At 37.8% G+C, this 21,620-nt stretch overlaps 1 protein-coding gene across 2 annotated transcripts in view; it reads left to right on the top strand.

Moving 5' to 3' along the window:
• The window catches only part of LOC120539518, a 580,969-nt gene that overhangs the window by 14,245 nt on the left and 545,104 nt on the right, over positions 1-21,620 (top strand). Inside the window, exon 6 of one of the 2 annotated variants that reach the window (XM_039769656.1) lies at positions 16,665-16,925. The exons of the other annotated variant lie outside the window; for it this stretch is intronic. Coding sequence (XP_039625590.1) covers positions 16,665-16,925 — 261 coding nt within the window. The remainder of the gene's footprint in view (positions 1-16,664; positions 16,926-21,620) is intronic. 2 annotated transcript variants of the gene reach the window in all.

A 21,620-nucleotide genomic window follows, 5' to 3' on the forward strand; every position in this document is an offset into this window, starting at 1 on the left:
GTGCATTAAGTTATAATTAAAAGGAAGTGTTTTTGACATATCTAAGATGTTTATGTGGTTATGTTACACTTTAATATTTGTATTATGAATCATTCAGTCCTTGTTTTATTACATAACTGGAAACTAAATACCAAAGAAAAACTTGACATATTTCAATGCAATTTTATAAGAAACAGAACATCTTAGCTATCTTTTGTTATATGCATTTGTTTAATGTTGTATATGTTTCAATGTGGTGATATAAAATTAAGTAAACCTCACATCACTGAGAATGCCTACAAAAATCCAGCTGTATTAGTCATTCTAATAGATAATTCAATGATCTAATTGGAAGCTAAATTGACTATTTCCAGCAGCATTAAAGAACTGTTTTATACAAGAATACTACGGTGGCCCTGAAGGGCAAAACACAAGACACTTTGTTTTTTCAAAAATTATACTTTAGTAAAAGTACGACATGCCAACAATATGAATGAAAGAAATGAGAAAGGTGTTCAAAAAATACGACACACTTTAGCAGGTTGAGTTTCTCCAAAATTTCCAAGGTTCTGCAGCTTTAGCTTACTCATGGAATAATTCAGGCAATAGTGTGATGCACGTTCAAATAATTCTACAATCCAAGTGTTGCGAGTGGCTGGGGCTGCTACCCAACTGGGATGCCCAGGAGGACCATAGGAGGGCTTGTGCCAACTCCAGACCACGTAGGGGTGACTGCCCTGGCAGATAGGGGGACCACGGATACAGAGCATGGAAGCTCAACCCTGTAGGGGCATGTGGTCAGCGGCAGCGGTCGCCCAGATGCCTTGGGAGCCAGGACCTTAGCACTTCCGCCACACCCGGAAGTGCTGGGGGGAAGAGAAGCAGGGACACCCGGAGTGCTTCCAGGTACGCAGCCGGCACTTCCGCCACACTGGGGAGTACCGGTGGAAGATTGCCAGAGCGCACCTGGAGCACATCCATGTGCATATAAAAGGGGCCGCCTCCTTCCATTCGAGGGCTGGGTTCAGGAAAGAAGGAGACGAGTTCTTGGAGGAGAGTAGTGGAGGCGGCCTCAAGAAGAGAAAGGCAGTGTGAGAAAGGCCTGGACTTTGGGGTAAAGTGGGTTGTGTGCACTTTATTATTGTGTGTAAATGGTTGTAAATAAATGTGTGGTGGTGCATTTAACATGTCTGCCTGTCTGTGTCCGGGGCTTAGTCCACACCAAGTATCTTTGTTTTAGAAGTTCTAGTAATATTAAACCCAAAACAGTTCACACAAAAGTAGAGAAAAAATTAATATTACAAAAAAAAAGAAAAGTTCTGTTTAAGGCTTACTTGTCTTGTTTCCTTTCTCTCTATATTTAGTCATACAGTCATACTTTCATATGTTCATTACAGCTTGTAGAAAGATAATGAGATAATCAGAATGGTCAGAATAGTCAGAATTCTGTATACCAATGTTCTATTTGTAAACCAATCTAACAGTCCATGCCTCTAGCAGTAAGACTATTTCCTAACTAGCTTAAATAACACACGGCTTTTACAGGAATAGCTAAGAAAGTACTATTGCACATTAACTTACAGGGGGTAAAAGATTATACCATTACCTAAGTAACTGTGTGAAACTGATATTCTATTGAAATACACTTTTGTGTATTTAACATTAACTTTCTAAGACTACCTCTTATAGTCTCCATTGGCCAGTATTTTCTGAGGTGACAACATTTTAACTTAAAGTTTATGAATCCCTGACCTAAGCTATTTTGTTAATGAAGACTGAGAAGACAATTTATGATGCTTGATAATCCCAGATGGTTCAAAGGGCTAAATTTTGATACTTGTAAACTTAGTGTGAGCAAAATTAAATATCACACAGTTACAACATCCTTGACATATCACTTAATCACATTCATGGTGCTGCTGATAAAAACTGTAACATTAGGCAAAATCTACAGCAGATTGGAGTCACTGAATGTGCATCTTCACTTATGTCCATGAATGACACAAAATCTAATGCATTAGCAACCATCATGTATTGCAAAATAGATTACATCAGACTGCAGATCTCTACATTTCATTCAAGATAAAGGGCTGAGAGACATCAATCAGCAAGGTCTGAAAATTCTTACACATTACGTTAACATGGGAAAATTGTGCCACAGACTATGTGTGGTATGAACAAAAGTTCTGACTATGACTAGTCTGTCTATAATAAGTGGTAATTTAAAACAGGCAAATATACATGAGTACCAGTTTGTGTGTGAGTGTGTCCTATGACAGACAAATACAAGACCGGTTCATACCTTGAGCCCAATGCTGCCAGGAAAGCTTTTTCCCCTATGCTAAGTGGGCTCAGAAAAAAAAAAATTTTTCATGGTCAATTTAAGGAAAGATCTTTTTTTATTTAGACAGAAAAAATGTATATTTGTAGAGAGCTATTATTTTTACATAAGTTTATGGCCTACTTCTCCACTTATACAAACATTACAAAAAAGATGTTTCATATTCATTTTGTTAGGACTGAAGAAATGCTTTTTCCTTGTCCTTATTCTCCTTTGTGTCTTTTATTTTCCCATGAGCCCTTACTAGAAAATTAGAACATCAGAAAGATTTAGACAAGAATAGGCCATAGTAAAAGAACACACAAAACAAAGGAAAAGTTTGGAGATATACCTCATATACTCAGAAAAGGTTTGGTTGATATGTCTTTACAGACTTAAATTCAAAACGGAACTGAAGTAAATGAAAGATAAACTAGAAGTGATGTAATGGGATGATGGAACTCTGGGAATCATAAATGACATCAGATGGAAGTGGGATCTTGAGGACCAGGGGCCTCATGTATAAACCGTGCGTACGCGCAGAAATGTTGCATAAGAACGTTTCCATGTTCAAATTGCGATGTATAAAGCCTAAACCTGGTGTAAAGCCATGCACATTTCTACGGTACTTCATTCCCTGTTGTACGCAAGTTCTCCGCTCTGTTTTGCAGACTGGCGGCACCCAGCGTCAAAGCAGTGCTACTGTTCCTGTGTGGTTATCCTTTCATTTCCTGACGCAGCTTTATAAATACACTGAAATTAACCGCATATTGTTTATTAGTTTAATGCATCTGATTGTAATTAACCTGTAACAATATAATGATCCACGGAATGGTCAAATTATTCCAAATACCATAGCTGTTTTAGCGTTGTTACTCTCACTGCACCTTATTTTACTTCTTTCAGCTGCTCCCGTTAGGGGTTGCCACAGCAGATCATCTTTTTCCATATTACTCCCACTGCACCACTCGGAGCAGCTGATCGGAAAGAGAATTATTGGTATACAGCATCAAGCACACGCTGCCTCAGCCATGCTTCCTATTTGAACTGTTTCTCACATAGCAAACACTTCAAACCTTTCCTGTACGGACGTCGCGGTTAAGAAAGAGCTTCATCCCAAGAGCTCTAAATGAACTATCTGTACTTATAAGTAGAATTACCTCACTATAAAGCACGTATTTACATAAGATGACGATATTATTTTTAAGACGAAATGCAGCAAAACATTTTATTATATTATACAGATAAAACTTTAATAAGTAGAATTACCTCACTATAAAGCACGTATTTACATAAGATGACGATATCATTTTTAAGACGAAATGCAGCAAAACATTTTATTATATTATACAGATAAAACTTTAACTTTAACATTTAAATAATCTATATTGTTAATAATTAAAGGTTGTTCCTACCTCACACTGTTTGCTTCACTGGGACTGGTGTAAAGGATAGAATAATTAAACATGTACTACGAAGATATTTCAATGTTCCTTAAACGTTTTGAAGAATCGGAGCTCTAAGCTTACAGATGGCTTAACGTCTATTACAGAGCTGATTGTGTGGCGATCGGTTACTTGGAGAAAGAAAAGCAAGGACAGGAATTGGAGGTTAGTGCGTTTGAAAGAGACAGTACTGCAGTGGCGGTCACACCAATATACTGTATATTGAATATAAAACAGAAAGATAAAATAACGACACAGCTAAAAACTCATCGGCAAATTTCGCCAAAAGTTAAACGCTTGTGTCATGAGCACGAGGCGACTATGCAGTGTCCGCAACGGACTTGGCCATCTGCCGTGCTATAAGATACCATATTGACATTGGCGGGCAAAGGGGCCACCGATTCTTTCCCTGCCCAGGGCCTCCATGAGCCTAGAGCCACCCATGAGTACTGCTGCAATAAATAATTTCATCGTAGATCGCACACAATCACTGCGCCGTGAAACCCATGTTTAATAACAAGCTTTAACTCCTATTATCATGAAAATTATATCACGTATACATCTCAGTATTTTAGTTATTCAGAGAGCTGTAATAGCACGAATGTAATGGATTCTGTGCCCTGTCGGAGAAAGAGAGCAGGTTTAAGAAGCACGTAGTGATTCACACGCATAGAGCACATAGAAGATCACATACAAAACAAAGCATTTAATGTGCTACTTTAATGATAATAATTATAATGTGATTTGAGAAACTGGTTAATTAAATGATTTTAAGGTGAAGTTTATGATGTTCTACTTTAATGACAAAATAAATTACATGATAAAAGTGGAAATTTCGAGATTGAAGTTGACTTTTCAAGCTTTTTCCCAATGTGTGCCTTTTTTTTCTCTGTACCCTAATAAGCTTTCATATGACAATCAGATGGTGGGCTACGACTCGCCTTTTCACGGCGACTTTGATATCTGACAACTTCTTTTTTATAACTGGCACTGTGCAACTTTCTGAACTTGAGCTTTCAAGTTTCTCCAACACGCTATGTCATTCGATCAGCTTCCTTTTGTTGATTATACCACGGTTTAAATCAACAAATAGTATGTTTTTCCTTTACCTCAACTTGGTATTCGCTGAAATTCTTATATTTTCCCCTGTGCTTTTCCCATTGTCTTTTCACAGAACGCTGAGCTTAAAGGCTATGTATATTGATTTGCATATTCAAAGAGGTGTAATTCTGGAAGGAGTTGGGATGGGACAGCATGCGTGTGCACAAGCATTACTTTTCACGCTAACCGGGATTTATGTATCAGAAGAACGTGGAAGATGGCGAATGCACAGATTACTGCATCTGGATTTTTTTGTGCGTTAGCACATTTCGGCTTTTGTGCTTACGTTATGTTATAGTGTAAGTTCTACGGACGGCATTATGCATGAGGCCCCAGAAGAGGAAGTAATGTTGACTGGCTTCTTAAGTGGTTTTAAGATGAGGGTTTGTGGGCCGCTCTGCAGGGAAAGAGGAGAAAGAGTCATTGGGCAACACCAACCTCTGGCCTAGTGGAAACATACACATATTCAAGCCCATAAACTGTCTCCCAAGCACAGATGTGTGACACTTTCCAGCCCTACAAAGATAGCAAGCTCTATCCATTTAACTCCTCCAAAATAACATCAAATTGAACTCTGAAGGTTCCTAAAGTCCTACCATCTACCACACAACTTGGAAATTTATTCCATATGTCTATGGTTCTCTGCGTAAAGAAAAACTTCCTAATGTTTATGTAAAATTTACCCTTAGCTAGTTTACAACTGTGGCTCCATGTTCTTGTTAAACTCATTTTAAAGTAACGGTCTCGATCCACTGTAACTAATTAATTTCATAATTTTCAATCATGTCATTCATAAACTTCAATCATGTCACCTCTTAACCTCCTTTTGCTTAAACTGAAAAGGCTCACCTCTTTTAATCTGTTCTCATAATTCACCCCCTGTCACACTGGAATCAGCCTAGTTGCTCTTTTTTGGACTTTTTCTAGCATATCCATGTCATTTTTGTAGCCAGTAGATCAAATCTGTACACAGTACTCCAGTTGAGGCCTCACCAGTGTGTTAAAATGCTTAAGCATAACCTCCTTGCACTTCTACTCTACACATCGTGCTATATAATGTAACATTCTTTTAGCCTTCTTAATTGATTATGAACATTGTCTGGCATTTGACAGGTTCAAGTCCACTAGCACTCCTAAATCCTTTTCATAATGTTTACTTTCAATTTTTAGACCTCCCACTATATATTAAAATCTTACATTATTAGTACTATTTGCCACAGATCTGCCCAAACCTGCTTGCTGTCCAAGACCCTGTGTAATAATTTAGTGGATTCTAGATTATCTGCCAATACACCAAGCTTAGTATCATCTGCAAACTTAGCTGACTTGTTATTTATATTCCTTTTCAAAACATTCATCCAGTGTTCTCCCTAGCATCTTTTAGTTGAGGGCCTGGCTGTCATCTCGCATGACATTGCAAGATGACAGCCACAGATCTACAGGCACAGGCAGATCTAATGATCTGCAGAGATGGCAAGCGAAGAGCAAGCGGGTGGGCAAATATTTTAGAAATAGGATCACATGTGGCAAGGGGAGAGACGTGGGGCAGAATGTTGCCGTCACTCGATGCTGAACAAGCTAATAGTAGTGACGAGGTGGAGTGGGGTTCACAAGCAAAGAGTATGGGGAGGTGGGCTTTTGAGAGGGGGCTGTACATGGTAATAGTGGGGGCGGAGTGGTAGTTCACTAGCATAGAGGATGTGGAGGTGGGCAGGAGAGAGAAGGACTGATAAAATAAAAAAAGTCTAGTGGAACCAGCCTGTCAGATATCAGAAAAAGGGCGTGAGGAAGTGACATCTCTATTATGAGTTTAAGTGCAGTCTGTGTAGCGTACAGCTGCTCTCTTCTTGTTCAGTACATAGCAAACCAATATATATATACAGTTGTTTAAGCATTAGGTGTGTTCTGTGTGCAACAACAACATTTATTTATATTGCACATTTTCATACAAAAAGTAGCTCAAAGTGCTTTACATAATGAAGAAAATAAAATAAAAGACAAAATAAGAAATTAAAATAAGACAACATTAGTTAACATAGAAAAGGAGTAAGGTCCGATGGCCAGGGTGGACAGAAAAAACAAAAAAAAAACTGCAGACGGCTGGAGAAAAAAATAAAATCTACAGGGATTCCAGGCCACGGGAGCGCCCAGTCCCCTCTCGGCATTCTACCTAACATAAATGAAATAGTCCTCTTTGTAGTTAGGGTTCTCATGGAGTCACTTGATGTTGATGGTCATACAGACGTCTGGCTTTTAATCCATCCATCATTGTTGGAACATCACAGTGCTTTCAGTAGATGGTGGTGGCCACCACCAAAAGGACACCGGAAAAGGAAATAGAAGAGAGAGTAGGGGTTAGTATAGATTTTAGCGCCACCATGAATAGTTATTATAATGAGTTGGATATACAAAGTATCAGGATTTTTATTACAGTGAAGTTATGAGAAGGCCATATTAAAGTAATGTGTTTTCAGCAGTTTTTTTAAAGTGCTCCACTGTATTAGCCTGGCGAATTCCTATTGGCAGGCTATTCCAGATTTTAGGTGCATAACAGCAGAAGGCCGCCTCACCACTTCTTTTAAGTTTTGTTCTTGGAATTCTAAGGAGACACTCATTTGAGGATCTGAGGTTACGATTTGGAATATAAGGTGTCAGATATTCCGATATATAAAGTGGGGCGAGATTATTTAAGGCTTTATAAACCATAAGCAGAATTTTAAAGTCAATCCTAAATGACACAGGTAACCAGTGTAGTGACATGAAAACTGGAGAGATGTGCTCAAATTTTCTTTTTCTAGTTAGGATTCTAGCAGCTGCATTCTGCACTAGTTGCAAACAATTTATATCTTTTTTGGGTAGTCCTGAGAAGAGTGCGTTACAGTAATCTAGTCGACTGAAAACAAACGCATGAACTAATTTCTCAGCATCTTTCAGTAATATAAGAGATATAAGAGGTCTAACTTTTGCTATGATTCTTAAGTGAAAAAATTCTGTCCTAGTGATTTGATTAATATGCGATTTAAAATTTAGATTACAGTCAAATTTTTTTACCTCCGTCTTGACTTTTAATCCTAATGTATCCAGTTTATTTCTAATAGCCTCATTGTATCCATTATTGCCAATCACTAAGATTTCAGTTTTCTCTTTATTTAACTCGAGAAAGTTACTATTCATCCATTCTGAGATACAAGTCAGACATTGTGTTAGTGAATCAAGAGAATTGGGGTCATCAGGTGCTATTGATAAATACAGCTGTGTGTCATCAGCATAGCTGTGGTAGCTCACGTTCTGCCCTGAGATAATCTGACCTAACGGAAGCATGTAGATTGAGAAGAGCAGCAGACCCAGGATAGAGCCTTGTGGAACACCATATAGGATATCAAAAATATGCAAAAATCCTTGTAGCACTCATTGTGGTTCCTGTTAAAGTGACTCCCTCTGCTGTTTTTATATTTGCTCATATTTAGACCTGCGTTCATATGGCATAAAGTGTGCAGAAACCCTTGCAGCACACACTGTGTTCTGAGCAAATGTTTTGCCACTGAATTGCTGAGGGTTTTGTTAAAGTGACCCATCTGACATTCCTTTTTTTGTTCATATCTTGCCCTGCCATAGTGCAAGTGTGCATTGAATATCCAACCGGCTCCCACTGTCCCACTCAGAAGTTTTATTCATAGGTACTTTTAATTTTTTCCAAACGTTTTACTAACATGAGTAAAAACAAAAGTGTTCAGAAAACACCACTGCTCAGTTTTTTTTCAGAAAAGAGACGCCACAAACTAATGACGGTGCAGCGTCAACTACTGATGTGGCAATTTCAGACAAAGACATGTGTGCTGTGGGTCTTCCCCGGGGCCTCCTCCCGGTTAGATGTGCTTGGAACTCCTCACCAGGAGGCATCCTGATCAGATGCCCAAGCCACCTCATCTTACTCCTCTCGATGCGGAGGAGCTGCGGCTCTACTCTGAGCTCCTCCCAGATGACTGAGCTTCTCACCCAATCTTTAAGGGAAAGCCCAGACACCCTGCGGAGGAAACTCATTTTAGTTGCATGTATTCGTGATCTTATTCTTTCGGTCACTACCCACAGCTTATGACCAGGGGTGAGAGTAGGTATGTAGATCGACCGGTAAATTGAGAGCTTTGCCTTTTGGCTCAGCTCCTTTTCTACCATGACAGAACGATGCAGAGCCCACATCACTGTGGACGCCGCACCGATCCCCTGGTCAATCTCCTGCTACATTCTTCCCTCACTCGTGAACAAGACCCCAAGATACTTGAACTCCTCCACTTGGGACAGGATCTCGCCCCCAACCCTGAGAGGGCACTCCAACCTTTTCCAGCTGAGGGCTATGGTCTCGGATTTGGAGGTGCTGATTCCCATCCCAGCCGCTTCACACACAACTGTGAACCGATCCAGAGAGAGCTGGCGATCACGGCGTGATGAAGCAAACAGGACAACATCTTCAAAAAGCAGTGACCCAATCCTGGGTCAGGATTGGATTAAAGATCCTACCCAGACAAATCCATATAGTTACAGGAAGAATAGGCAAAGTGAAAACAGTATGCCAGGAATCAGATTGTGCTATTGTGTTCCAGTACTTTACACATATATTCCTGGAATAAGTTTAAATTTGTCTCTTTTGTTTTAATAAATATGGAAGTTCTGGTCCAAATATTCAAATTCAGAGTAGCCTGTCAATCATGATTATTATAGAGTAGTACTAATTGTATTTCAGTATCTGTTACTTATTATAACAGAAACAATAATAATAATTCAGATTGTTTCTATATTTCAAAATACTGGTCAAAATATGGGAAATTTCTATTTTGTTGCTAACGAATTTAAACTTGATATGTTTAGGTAAATCCAGTTAACATTGCCAGTGGACATTGGTGGATGTCCTAATTAAATTTCAAATGCAATTAATTACATATCAGGAGAGATAAGTGAAAACCATTTATTAAAAACTAGCAAAATACCAGCGCTTCGCAGTGGCGAAGTACTGCCTTAAAATTTTTATTAAGAAGAAAATTAAACCTTTTTAAACTGAGGGAAAATATACCAATAATTATTTGTTAAAGATCTCTTTGTATACCACATTGTGAGTTCGGCCCTCTGGTTGTAATATGACCAAGCTGTGCGCTGAGCTTACTCTTGAGCATGCAACGTACAGTTGGCCATGTGAACAGTAATCTTGTTTCAAATCTCACAGCTTGGATTGCTGCTGTCATAATCGGTTTGAGTTCCATGGTTTGTTTCAATTACGACAGTATTTGTAGGACTTGTGTTGAAGAGACATTCGGCATCTGTCAAGTGTTATAAGTATACAACCGGTTTCATTGATAACTTCACATCCAGCTTTTGAGAGTTTAAACATTCATAAACATCAAAGTGTCCACTACTGAAATCGTCACCTGTGAATCTAAGATGTTTAAGAGGCATTGGTGGTTGTCGAAAGGTGTAAAATATTTGGCCATTTCGGTACACTTGAAAGTGACAATCGAACAATTCAGAGGCAGCCATCAACTCACATGCAGATCCATAGGTGAAGGGCTTAAGCATTTCACTCTTATAGTGCTCCTATGTAGTATAATTATCTCCTGTACCGTCATCAGTCCACAACTTGAACTTGTCCCAGTCATTCAATACATAAGACACAATGTTCCTCCGGATATCAAGAGTGAGCCTGATATGGCCATGCAATATGAAACTAAGAGAATGGAAAAGGTAGGTGCCATCTCTGGGCATGGAAACCACTCGGTAAGTGACAGTTCTTTGATCGATGGTGATCACCTCGATAGACATGTTAATGGGGGTACGGTTGGAATGATAAATGAAATGGGAACATGAACAATGTGAAGTAAGTCTAAAATACCTACACAATAACTATAATCGTAATAAATGAACAATAAAACAGAGGAGAAGCCGTGGATTAAATAAAAAGGCTATAGTTATCAGCAGGGAGACATGAATCCCGTGGCGAAGCAAGGAAGGGAATGTAGAGACTGGTGCAACGGACGGCCTTATATAGGCAGGCAGCCAACAATGTGGAAGGCGTTGGGATGGGGGACCCAACGGCGCCTCACACGGTGACCAAGCTGCAGGCTATGGACGTATATATGTACGTAAGTAGGATTCAGTTAGCATTGGGAACCCACGTACCAAATTTCTTGAAGATGGGCCTATAAGTAACAAAGATCGTTGAAAGGTTCAATATGGCGGCCAACAGTGGCATCATACCACCGAAATAAGTACGTACATTGGTTTCGGTTAGCGCAGGGAAGCCGCCTACCAAATTTCGTGAAGATGGGGCCATAAATAAGAAAGTTCAACATGGCGGACGTTGCTGACCGTTATGACTGTTACGTGTATAATTTTCGAAATGAAACCTGCTTAACTTTTGTAAGTAAGCTGTAAGGAATGAGCCTGCCAAATTTCAGCCTTCTACCTACACGGGAAGTTGGAGAATTAGTGACGTTGGAAAGTTCAATATGGCAGCCGACAGTGGCGTCATACCACCGAAATAAGTATGTATATTGGTTTTGGTTAGCGCAGGGAAGCCACCTACCAAATTTTGTGAAGATGGGGGTCAGCCTTCTACCTACACGGGAAGTTGGAGAATTAGTGACGTTGGAAAGTTCAATATGGCGGATGTTGTCGACTGTTATGACCGTTACGTGTAGAATTTCGAACAGAAACCTGCTTAACTTTTGTAAGTAAGCTGTAAGGAATAAGCCTGTCAAATTTCAGCCTTCTACCTACACGGGAAGTTGGAGAATTAGTGATGAGTCAGTGAGTCAGTCAGTGAATGAGTGAGTGAGTCAGTGAGGTCTTTGCCTTTTATTAGTATAGACTAGCAGAATACCCGCGCTTCGCAGCGGAGAAGTAGTGTGTTAAAGAAGGTACGAAAAAGAAAAGGAAAAATTTGAAAAACAACGTAACTTGATTGTTAATGTAATTGTTTTGTCATTGATATGAGTGTTGTTCTCATATCTATCTATCTATCTATCTATCTATCTATCTATCTATATATATATATATCTATCTATCTATCTATCTCTATATATATATATATATATACTGTATATATATATATATATATATATATATATATATACCCGCTTGGCAGCGAGAAGTAGTGTGTTAAAGAAGGAAAGAGAAAGAAAAGGAAACATTTTGAAAATAACGTAACATGATTGTCAATGTAATTGTTTTGTCACTGTTATGAGTGTCGCTGTGATATATATATATATATAGCAAAATACCAGCTTCGCAGCGATGTCATGTGTTAAAGAAGTTATGAAAAGAAAAGGAAACATTTTAAAAATAATGTAACATGATTGTCAAAGTAATTGTTTTGTGTATTTGGCGGCAGCGTCACAAAGTTTTTTCGCCTAGCTGCATCAGAAAATGTACCACAACGCCTGACATGCCTCCTTTTAGTGTTTTCTCACAGCTTGGATTGCTGCTGTCATATATATATACACACACACACACACACACACACACACACACACACACACACACATATATATACACATACATATCTTCATATCTACATATCTATATACATATCTACATATACACATATATATATATATATATATATATATATATATATATATATATATATATATATATATACCTATCTAGGTGTATAGCTTTGGTCACTGAGTGCAAGGGAAAAATAATAAAATATAGTCTATAAGTTATTAAACAGTAAAACATTAACGTTTTAAGAAGTACAGGTACATTGAGCACTACTGGAGTGGTTTCAGGTAAACTACATTTTAAAGACTGTGTAACACAACAGGTAAGTAACTAACAGCAGCTAAAATGTATATGGATCATCTCTCGGTAGTTGATCCCTTTTGAAAGGCGCTACACGACGGCTGTGGTATAGAAATTACATTTTCTATGTGAACGCTCAAATTTGTGCCTGTGGTAATGTGCCTTACCGCATTTAAAGAAAATTAGTTTTGTGTCCTCTGCAGTGTTAAGAGAGAAAGGCTTTGGTTTGGGATAAAAGGAAAAAGGTGTAAAGAAAGGAAAGTTGCCTTTTTCTTTTATATAGTATAGAGAGATGTGTTCGCTGACGCTATGATCGCCTTGTGTAGACTGGTGAGACGCCCCGCCATTAATCGGCTGTGATGGCACTGTCAGTCCTCCACTCGTGCGTGTTTTCATAATCCGAGGTGAGGACCTCATAATCGTATACGCAAAAGAAAGTGTGAATCGCCTTAATATTATTTTGCCGTGGTGTAGAAAAGGGGTCCCGTGTTTGCACTTGTCTGGGCTATAGCGCAGGGGAGGATGAAAAAATTAAAAGTGCTCACTTTGACTTAAAGCAGAAGCGCAGTCAGCGCCTCAAAGGCCGGCACAGCTATGCGCGCTGGCTGCTCGACTTTTGCTGGGCAGGAGACCACAGTTTTGCAGACACGCTCATGATATCAAAAGTCTCAGCTTTTGGAGGTCATTCATATATTATATATATAGCAAAATCCCCGCCTCGCAGCGGAAGTAGTGTGTTAAAGAAGTAATGAAAAGAAAAGGAAACATTTTAATAATAACGTAACATGATTGACATTGTCATGAGTGTTGCTGTCATATATATGCCTGCCTAAATAAGTCACCCTCGCTTTGCTCTTACTTTATTTACCGCTCATTTAATCATGGCTATTGGCGGAAAAATTATAAAATGGAAGGAGGATGGCTTTACCAAAACAATTATTGATGGCGAATCGATTATTCATAAAGCTTGAATTGGTGATGTTTTTCTGTGTTAACCTCATATTTTTCAGACTTCTTCTCAAACTAAGGTGGTGCGAGGGTAAAATGAATCGGGATGCGCTTGATCAATGTAATCGTGTACAGTACCAGGAAATCATGCATTGACAAAAGCTCCCTTTGCTTGTAATGCAAAGTGTGATTAAATGCATTATTTTTAACGCTATGGAGCACATGCATCGAAGCTTCTCAGCTGTGCTTGTGCTAAGAAAAGGAAAGATTTTAAAAATAACGTAACACGATTGTCAATGTGACCTTTTGTAAGTAGTGCCTGGAGGATTCAGTGTGGAGAAACTCTATAGAGACAGCGTGTGTATTAACTTGTGGATTTTTCTGTGAGTATTTGGTGGCAGTCTGACAAAGTTGCTTCGAAGACGGCATTAGCCGCGGAGCTCAGCTCAGACCGAAATTAGATGAATGGGAGGGGAGATGATGACGTGACTACCCCACCCGCCTTTAACTGTCAATCCCCACAAACACAGTCTCGGAATTTGCATAAGCACACCCCTTCACCTACAATTTTAACTTAGTTATAAAGTGATCAAAACTCTCGCTTATATCCTCGCCCTCTCATTAAACTTGTATCCCGCATTACCTGTGGGCATGTGAAACGCCAGCGGTAGCCTGTCTATGAACTTAATTTAAAGTTTAGGTTTACACCTTGCTTTCTTTCCGAGGCAGCAACACTCATGAATATGGTAGTATATGTCACTCGCCGCTTCTTATTGTTTTTCGCTGCCTCTCAATTATATAATGCATGTTTTCTTAAGCGCTTTTGCAGGTCTTCCTGGTTTTCTACGCACTGCGCTGACAATCAGTTCACGGATTACGGGGGAGGCGTGATGATGTCACACGAAACTCCGCCCTTCCAGCTCAACTCCATTACAGTTAATGGAGAAAAATACCTTCCAGTTATGACCATTAGGCGTAGAATTTCGAAATGAAACCTGCCCAACTTTTGTAAGTAAGCTGTAAGGAATGAGCCTGCCAAATTTCAGCCTTCTACCTACACGGGAAGTTGGAGAATTAGTGATGAGTGAGTGAGTGAGTGAGTGAGTGAGTGAGTGAGTGAGGGCTTTGCCTTTTATTAGTATAGATTTTCCAACCAATTTCTGTCATTTAATTATATGTTCTGCTCTTTATTGCTGATTATTCTGCTGCCACATATTTTCATCATTGTACTGTTTTTCTTTTCTTGGAAACCAATAAAAGAATCATTTGTTGAAAGTGCATTGAAAAGGTGGCTTATGATTTATAGTATGATAAGCGCAGCCTGGTTAAACTTGTATAATTTAATCTGATTAACTGTTCACCTAATTTTCAAAGTATGAATCGTTAATTGATTAAGAGTTAAAAAACAATTAAGAATCAAAAATTCTTAACAGGCAAGTAGTTAAAATGAAATAAAGAAGTTAGGAAATTAATAGATTCTTCATAATCTTAAACGTTTTTCATCACTTATCTTAAAAGGGAATATATGGAGCCCCTCATGGGAGATAGTTTCCCAGAAACACAAAATTTACACCATGGCCTCTCAAGCACTCCATATTAGAATAACAGTTCTATATTCATTTCTGTTATAGTAGCCCAAGGGGCAGAGAAAGTCATATAATTCAAGAGACTCTCATTTAATAATAAGGGTTGATACGAAGTTAGAAAAGTTACTGTTACTTTCAAGGCTTAGGTTTGGCAACCTGCCTATCCATTTCTCTCAAAAACACTGAATGCAAGTAAAGAAGTAACCTTGCAATAGCTGCCCTCGATCACACACACATACAACACACTCAAGTCCGCATCCACATTCACTCACAGTACCATTCTAATTAAAAATTGGAAATGAATCTAATTTACATGATTTTCAGATTCGGAAGGAAAACTGGTCATGCAACAAATGGGAAAATATGCAACCTTTGCGTAGATAGTGAACAGACGGGAATTCAAAACTAGCCCAAAAAATGTGAGGCAGCATCTTTAACCACAGAACAGATGACAGCCCCTCTTGTAGATGTTACTAACATAATACAGTGTAATTTGTACACCAATATGATATTACTAATTAATCATATACAATATAGGGCAATGTAAAAATAAAAACCACACATCTTACAGTAGTGAATAACATCATAATCTCCTCTCCTATTTATAAAGTGACAAAACATCCAGCATCCGGCTTCCAAAGTGAGGATTAATGTCATCCAGCGTCCAAAAGAGTGCTGGGATGTCTGATAGACTAAAGAAACAAGAAGCACAAAGAAAGAGGGACATAAGGGTTCCTAAATACACAAAGTAATCGAAACAGACTTACCATTGTACCCGTTATAGTAAATGGGCTTTTTGCTATGTTAGTAATGATAATAAATGTGGTGCTAGTATTCAATGTAAAACTCTGCTAGAGCTGCTATACTGGCAAGAACCAATAGGAGAAAAAATAAAGAGTATGAAGATGAATGTACTGCATAATAAAGTCTGACAAAATTTAGGGAAATGCAGCAGATCACACAAGCAATGGGCACAGAACAAGAACCAATGTGGGGTAAGATGCCAGTTCATTACAGCGTACCCTCCCTACCAGCAACATTACATTTTATACAAGTCTAAATCTATCAGAATAGATTAGATATTGTAATAAAGAGAAGGGATGCTGGAGAACACGGTGGTTAGTGCTGCTCTCAGATAGCTTGTCTGATATTTCCCCATGTCTGCAAAGTTTTTCTATGATTTACTTGCACATTCCAGAGATATACATTAAAGTTTGTGTGGTAACTCTTAAATGACCAGTATGAATGACTGCAGGTGTGTAAATGAATACGTAGTCCAAATAATAGACTGATGGATCATCTCACAATTGTGTGTGTTTATGTTTGCCCATATGAATTGGTAAAATAGGCCTGTGACATTAGATTCTTGGCACATTTTTTGATATTTATTTATGAAATTGATATTTGGCCATGGTGGAAAACAGAGAGTAGCAAATACTGTATATATTTCAATATATATGTCATTTTTTTCATTTGTTTATACTTTTCTAGTCAATCAGAAACCAGAAGTTCATGTACAAGAAAGTAAGATGTCAGTCCTCTGTAAAGCTCCTTCTAATGTTACTGACGTACTGTTCCACTTGTATCAAGAGAGAAAAGAAGAATCTATTGAGAGCAAAATGGCTGAAAAGAATCAGAGCTTTGTTATCTTTGAAATAGAAAGGCATGAAGGTGAAATATCCATGAGATACTGGTGTCAGTATGAGTATAAAGGAGTAAAATCACCTAAGAGTGATCTGATTGGGGCAGGAGGTGAGTATGAATTTGACATTTCTTTAATGATATGCGTTAATTTTGAGAATATGACTTACCTATTCTTATTACCAATGTCTTTATTTAGGCATGAATATATTCAGTACATGTTTAACGTTGACTGGATCATTTTTGTGTCTGGTTTGAATTAATCAAAATGTTTTATTTTCTGTCCCTGCATTGATGAACTTTTCCAGCTTCAATACAGCTTATTTATATGTAAGTGAGAAATCGACATTACTATTCATGATGCTTCAGGCTAGGACTTTCATGATAAAATAGGTTTGACAATAACAATAACAGTTTATACAGATAGTGAACGATAAATATAACAGTTAACACACAAATACAAAGTAAACCAAAAAGGGACTCTGCTCTGTTGGGCCCTTCAGCAAGGCCCCTAATCTGCAATTGCTGAGCGCTTTGAGTAACTGATAAAAAAGCGCTATATAAACGTAATGAACTATTATTATTATTATTAAACCATTAACATTATCTTACTTTAGCCATCAAATAGAACACTTTGGTCATCCTTTTCTATCGCTGAATACACCACAACTGACTGATCATTATTGTGCTTTCTCATTTACTAGACAATGCTTATCATTTTGGATAAGACTACAATTAAATTTTGATTTTCAGACTAACATTTTTATTTCTCGCACTTAGAAGTGTAACAAAGACACTTGTTTTTTTCTTGTAATTTCTTCAGACATTTCATTGTTAACTTCATTGTATGCTACTTTTGAAAAATTATATGTGCTCACTATTGTACCTGGTTAATACAGTTAAGAGACTGGAGCCAATCCCAGCATCACTGGACACAACTCTGCATACTGTACAAGCAATAATAATGTAAATTTAAATAAAGAAGCATCAAAATATATTATGCGATTGGTAGACGGTTGATTTATATAAAACAGGCACACGTTTTAAGGTTCTAGTCACAGGAGTCCTTCTTTAAAATAGTGGGTGGTGAATAACACAGGACACCCACCATCCTATTACTAATTGCAAACATTTTTCTTGAGCTAGAAGGTGCCAGAAAGACAGCACTGACTTTCTTAAATTCTCTGTCTGGATTTAGGTTAGTCACTGTGAGAAGGACTTTTGATACTCCATGCCGTCCGCTTGTTTAAATCATTAGAGCAGTAGAATAATTACAAGAACAGGCTATTCAGCCTATTGTACCTTGTCAATTTGTATTCATCTAACTTTGGCAAAATAATATCAAGTCTAGTTTTGAAGAGCCCTTCTCTAAAACACTACTTAATAACTGTAATAGCACAGAAGAATTTGACAAGCTAGAAGTCAAAATTGGAAAATGGACTAGGAGATGAACAATAAATGTAGTCAAAATAACCAAAAGCCAAAGTCAAAAAGTTGAACAAAAACCAAAAGTCAGAGCCTAAACACAAACTAAAATAATAGGAAACTCGCAAACTCCCAAAAGTGATTTTTGTTTTTTTGCTATTTAAATCCAATTTTCAAGATTAACTGTTTAAGGCACTTTAATTGTGCATAGAAATTAAAAAAACATTGTAAGTAGTGTGTTGCCATTTTAAAAAGCAGTGCTCTGATGATGTTGGTTGCCGAACTTGAATACTGAGTGCACATGACTGTAAACCTCTTTCTGTATTTTGTGACACTTGTCTGGAAAAAAAGCACAGGATCAGCCAGACTCTAATGGCTTTCATGAGAACTGGGCTTCTAGGTGCTGCAGTTTAAAACTACAGATTACAGTTTTTCAATTTTGTAATCATCGTTTGTAAACTTTAAAACCAGTATAGATGTACAAACATAACTTTCCTAAATCTCTCAAAGCTCATAATGGTGTAAATTATGTATTTAGAGACAGAAGCAAATTCTGGGGGAGGGTTCAAAAACTGTGATGAAGCCTAAAAAAAGTAACACATCTGTAAACTAACAGCAGTTATGGTGCTGAATGAGTATTTATTTATAAGACCAGTACCCACAGCCTGATTCTACTGTGCAAGACCTACCGCAGAAGGTAGGCAGCTACCTTAACGTGTGTTATATATAATTCAAACTCTAACTAATTAAAGAATACTCACCAAGTATGTACTGTATATTCAGATTACAAAACTTAGATATGGATTTCTAGTGTGTTTAAAAAAGCTATAGCTCTCCAGTATTAATCATAAACAAAACTAGGCAATTAATCAGTCACATCTTACAAGATTTAACAATTTTTCCATATCAAGGTTAAATTATATTCAGTAAAGGAAAATAGAATAATGTTATACTGTACATATGATGAAATAAACAATACTAAAAGACATTCAAATATTTTTTTTTTCATTGAGACAACTTAAAACAAAATACTGTAAGTGCAAAGCCCATCTGTAGGACAAAGTGTGATCCTATAAACTTCAAAACACTTGGCCTTTACTCTATTTGATGTCAGGAAATACAAAGGAAAAGGACATAAACACAAAATCTGTTTGCCAACTGCTTCATTAATATGCACATTTATAGAAGAACTTTCAGAGAATATTATAACAGAAACATACCTTGTGTGTGCCCTACGGTGGGCTGGCACCCTGATTCCCTGATTCGTTTCTGCCTTACGCCCTGTATTTGCTGGGACTGACTCCAGCAGACCCCCATGACCCTGTAGTTAGGATATAGTGGGTTGGATAACTGATGGATGGACATACCTTTCTGAAAATGTTCCCAGAAGATTCACTATAACAATAAAATCGATTTAGGATAAAACATACTAATAAAGATATTACCCAGTCAGCAGCCATTCCACCTGCGCTTCAGAACAGGTCTTCCACCTGAAGCTAAACATGTTCGAGCCTGGCCTGTACTTAGACACCGTCTGAAAAAACATGGGTGTCTGCTAGAAGAGGTGTTGGTGAGGCCAGCAGGGGGTGCATACCTTTCGGCTGTGTGTGGATCCCAATGCCCCATTGCCTTGACGGTAACACCGTGCTATTAAAATTCAGATGAGAAGTAAAACCAAGAAACTGACTCTCTGTGGTTATTTAAGATCCCAAGGCATATTTAAAAAAAAATGTAGGGTTTATCCAGATTTCCAGGCTACACTGCCCTTCACGGCTTCATCCATTCTAGCCCCTTAATCACTCCCGTCTCTAATTGGCTATTTCTCTCACACTTTCACCACTTAATAGCTAATGTGCATTGAATGTACTGTCACAAAACTGGCTGCTGTCACATCATCCATGTGGGTGCTACTTATCAGTGGTGGTTGATGTGGTTCCCCTTTGTCTAGCTAAAGCCCTTTGAAAGCAAGAAAAGAGCTGTATACATGTAATGAATTATCATTATTATTATTATTAGTAGTAGTATTGTTAGTATTATTATGTAATGGAAACTTTTAAAGTAAATTCAATGATCTTCCACCTTAATAAAAGGAAAAGTGTCTGTGTGTCTGTCTAGTTGCTGTGCCTCTATTATCCAACAGATGATGCGTCATAAATATGATCACTGCTTTGACGAATCCTTTACCAAATGGTATGTATGAGAGAGATAGCAACCAGACGGACACACTGTACTATAAACGTTAACACTGAGGTCTATGTTGATTACTTAGATTTCAACAAGCAAAGCTGCAAAACTAGATGAAGGTTTAAAACTACACGACTGTACATTTGGCAGCTGTGTTGTCATAACATGAAAGCAATTTCTCCTTTCTTTGAGTATCAGTTTGTTGCTGATACAAATGTAATTTCCTGATATAAATGCTTAATTAAAATGAAATCAAATAATAAATAAATAAAAATTACATATTAAATCTAGCTGACAAGATATACAGTATATGTCAGAGTAAGGGTGTTACGCAGTTTTTATGCATTTTCAATACTGGATGAGAAGGTGATAATTATGATGGATACCAGTAATTTTCATTCACATCTCAGAGACATTTGTTGACTGTTCATTCCTAATTGGCGCGATATGTGCATGAGTGAGTCCTGCAATGGGTTGCTTCCATCTCCAGTGATGGCTACTACCTTACGTCTAGTGTAGCCAGGATGGCTGTGGATGAAGTGGATTAATTTCCTTTGAGAATGTCACATAAGTAAAGTTAAACAATTTTATTTTATGACTAAGGCATTCCCCAATTAGCCTTCCCGGTTATGGAAGTTACATAGGAAAAATCTTCAGCGGTGTTTCTTGGTGCTTCTGTATTCTATGATTGGTTTGCACCATCCAAAGCATCACACAAGGCTATAAAATTAGTTGCATGCTTTGAAATGTTCTGAAAAGTGTGGCATTTTTTTTAAACTTAGAAATATGCAGGAGAAAAATTAAAATATTACTCCCAATCACCACAAAAAGAATAATTGAAGATAATCAGTTTTCCTCCAGATATACAGTACATCAATCAACAATATCATCCTTGTTCTGTAGGATCTAAATTTAAAATTCATTATGTTCAAGGATGGAAATTTGGCTTTAAGTTTAGAAAATGCAAAAAATAAATTAATTATCATTACAATACCTAGACCACTTAATCTAGTTCAGGGTTGTGAAGTCCTAGAGTTTATCTCAGGCAGCACTGAGCACAAGACAAGAAACACCCCTGGGCACAGTGCCAGTCCATTGTAGGCATGACTCACACAGTGTAAATTTGGAATTACCATTAACGTAACCAATCGGTGTTTGGAAACAAGGAGAGAAAAAGGAATTACCCAGAGGAAGCAC

This window comes from Polypterus senegalus, chromosome 11 (genome assembly GCF_016835505.1).
Source record: "Polypterus senegalus isolate Bchr_013 chromosome 11, ASM1683550v1, whole genome shotgun sequence".
NCBI classification, from domain to species: Eukaryota; Metazoa; Chordata; class Cladistia; order Polypteriformes; family Polypteridae; genus Polypterus; species Polypterus senegalus.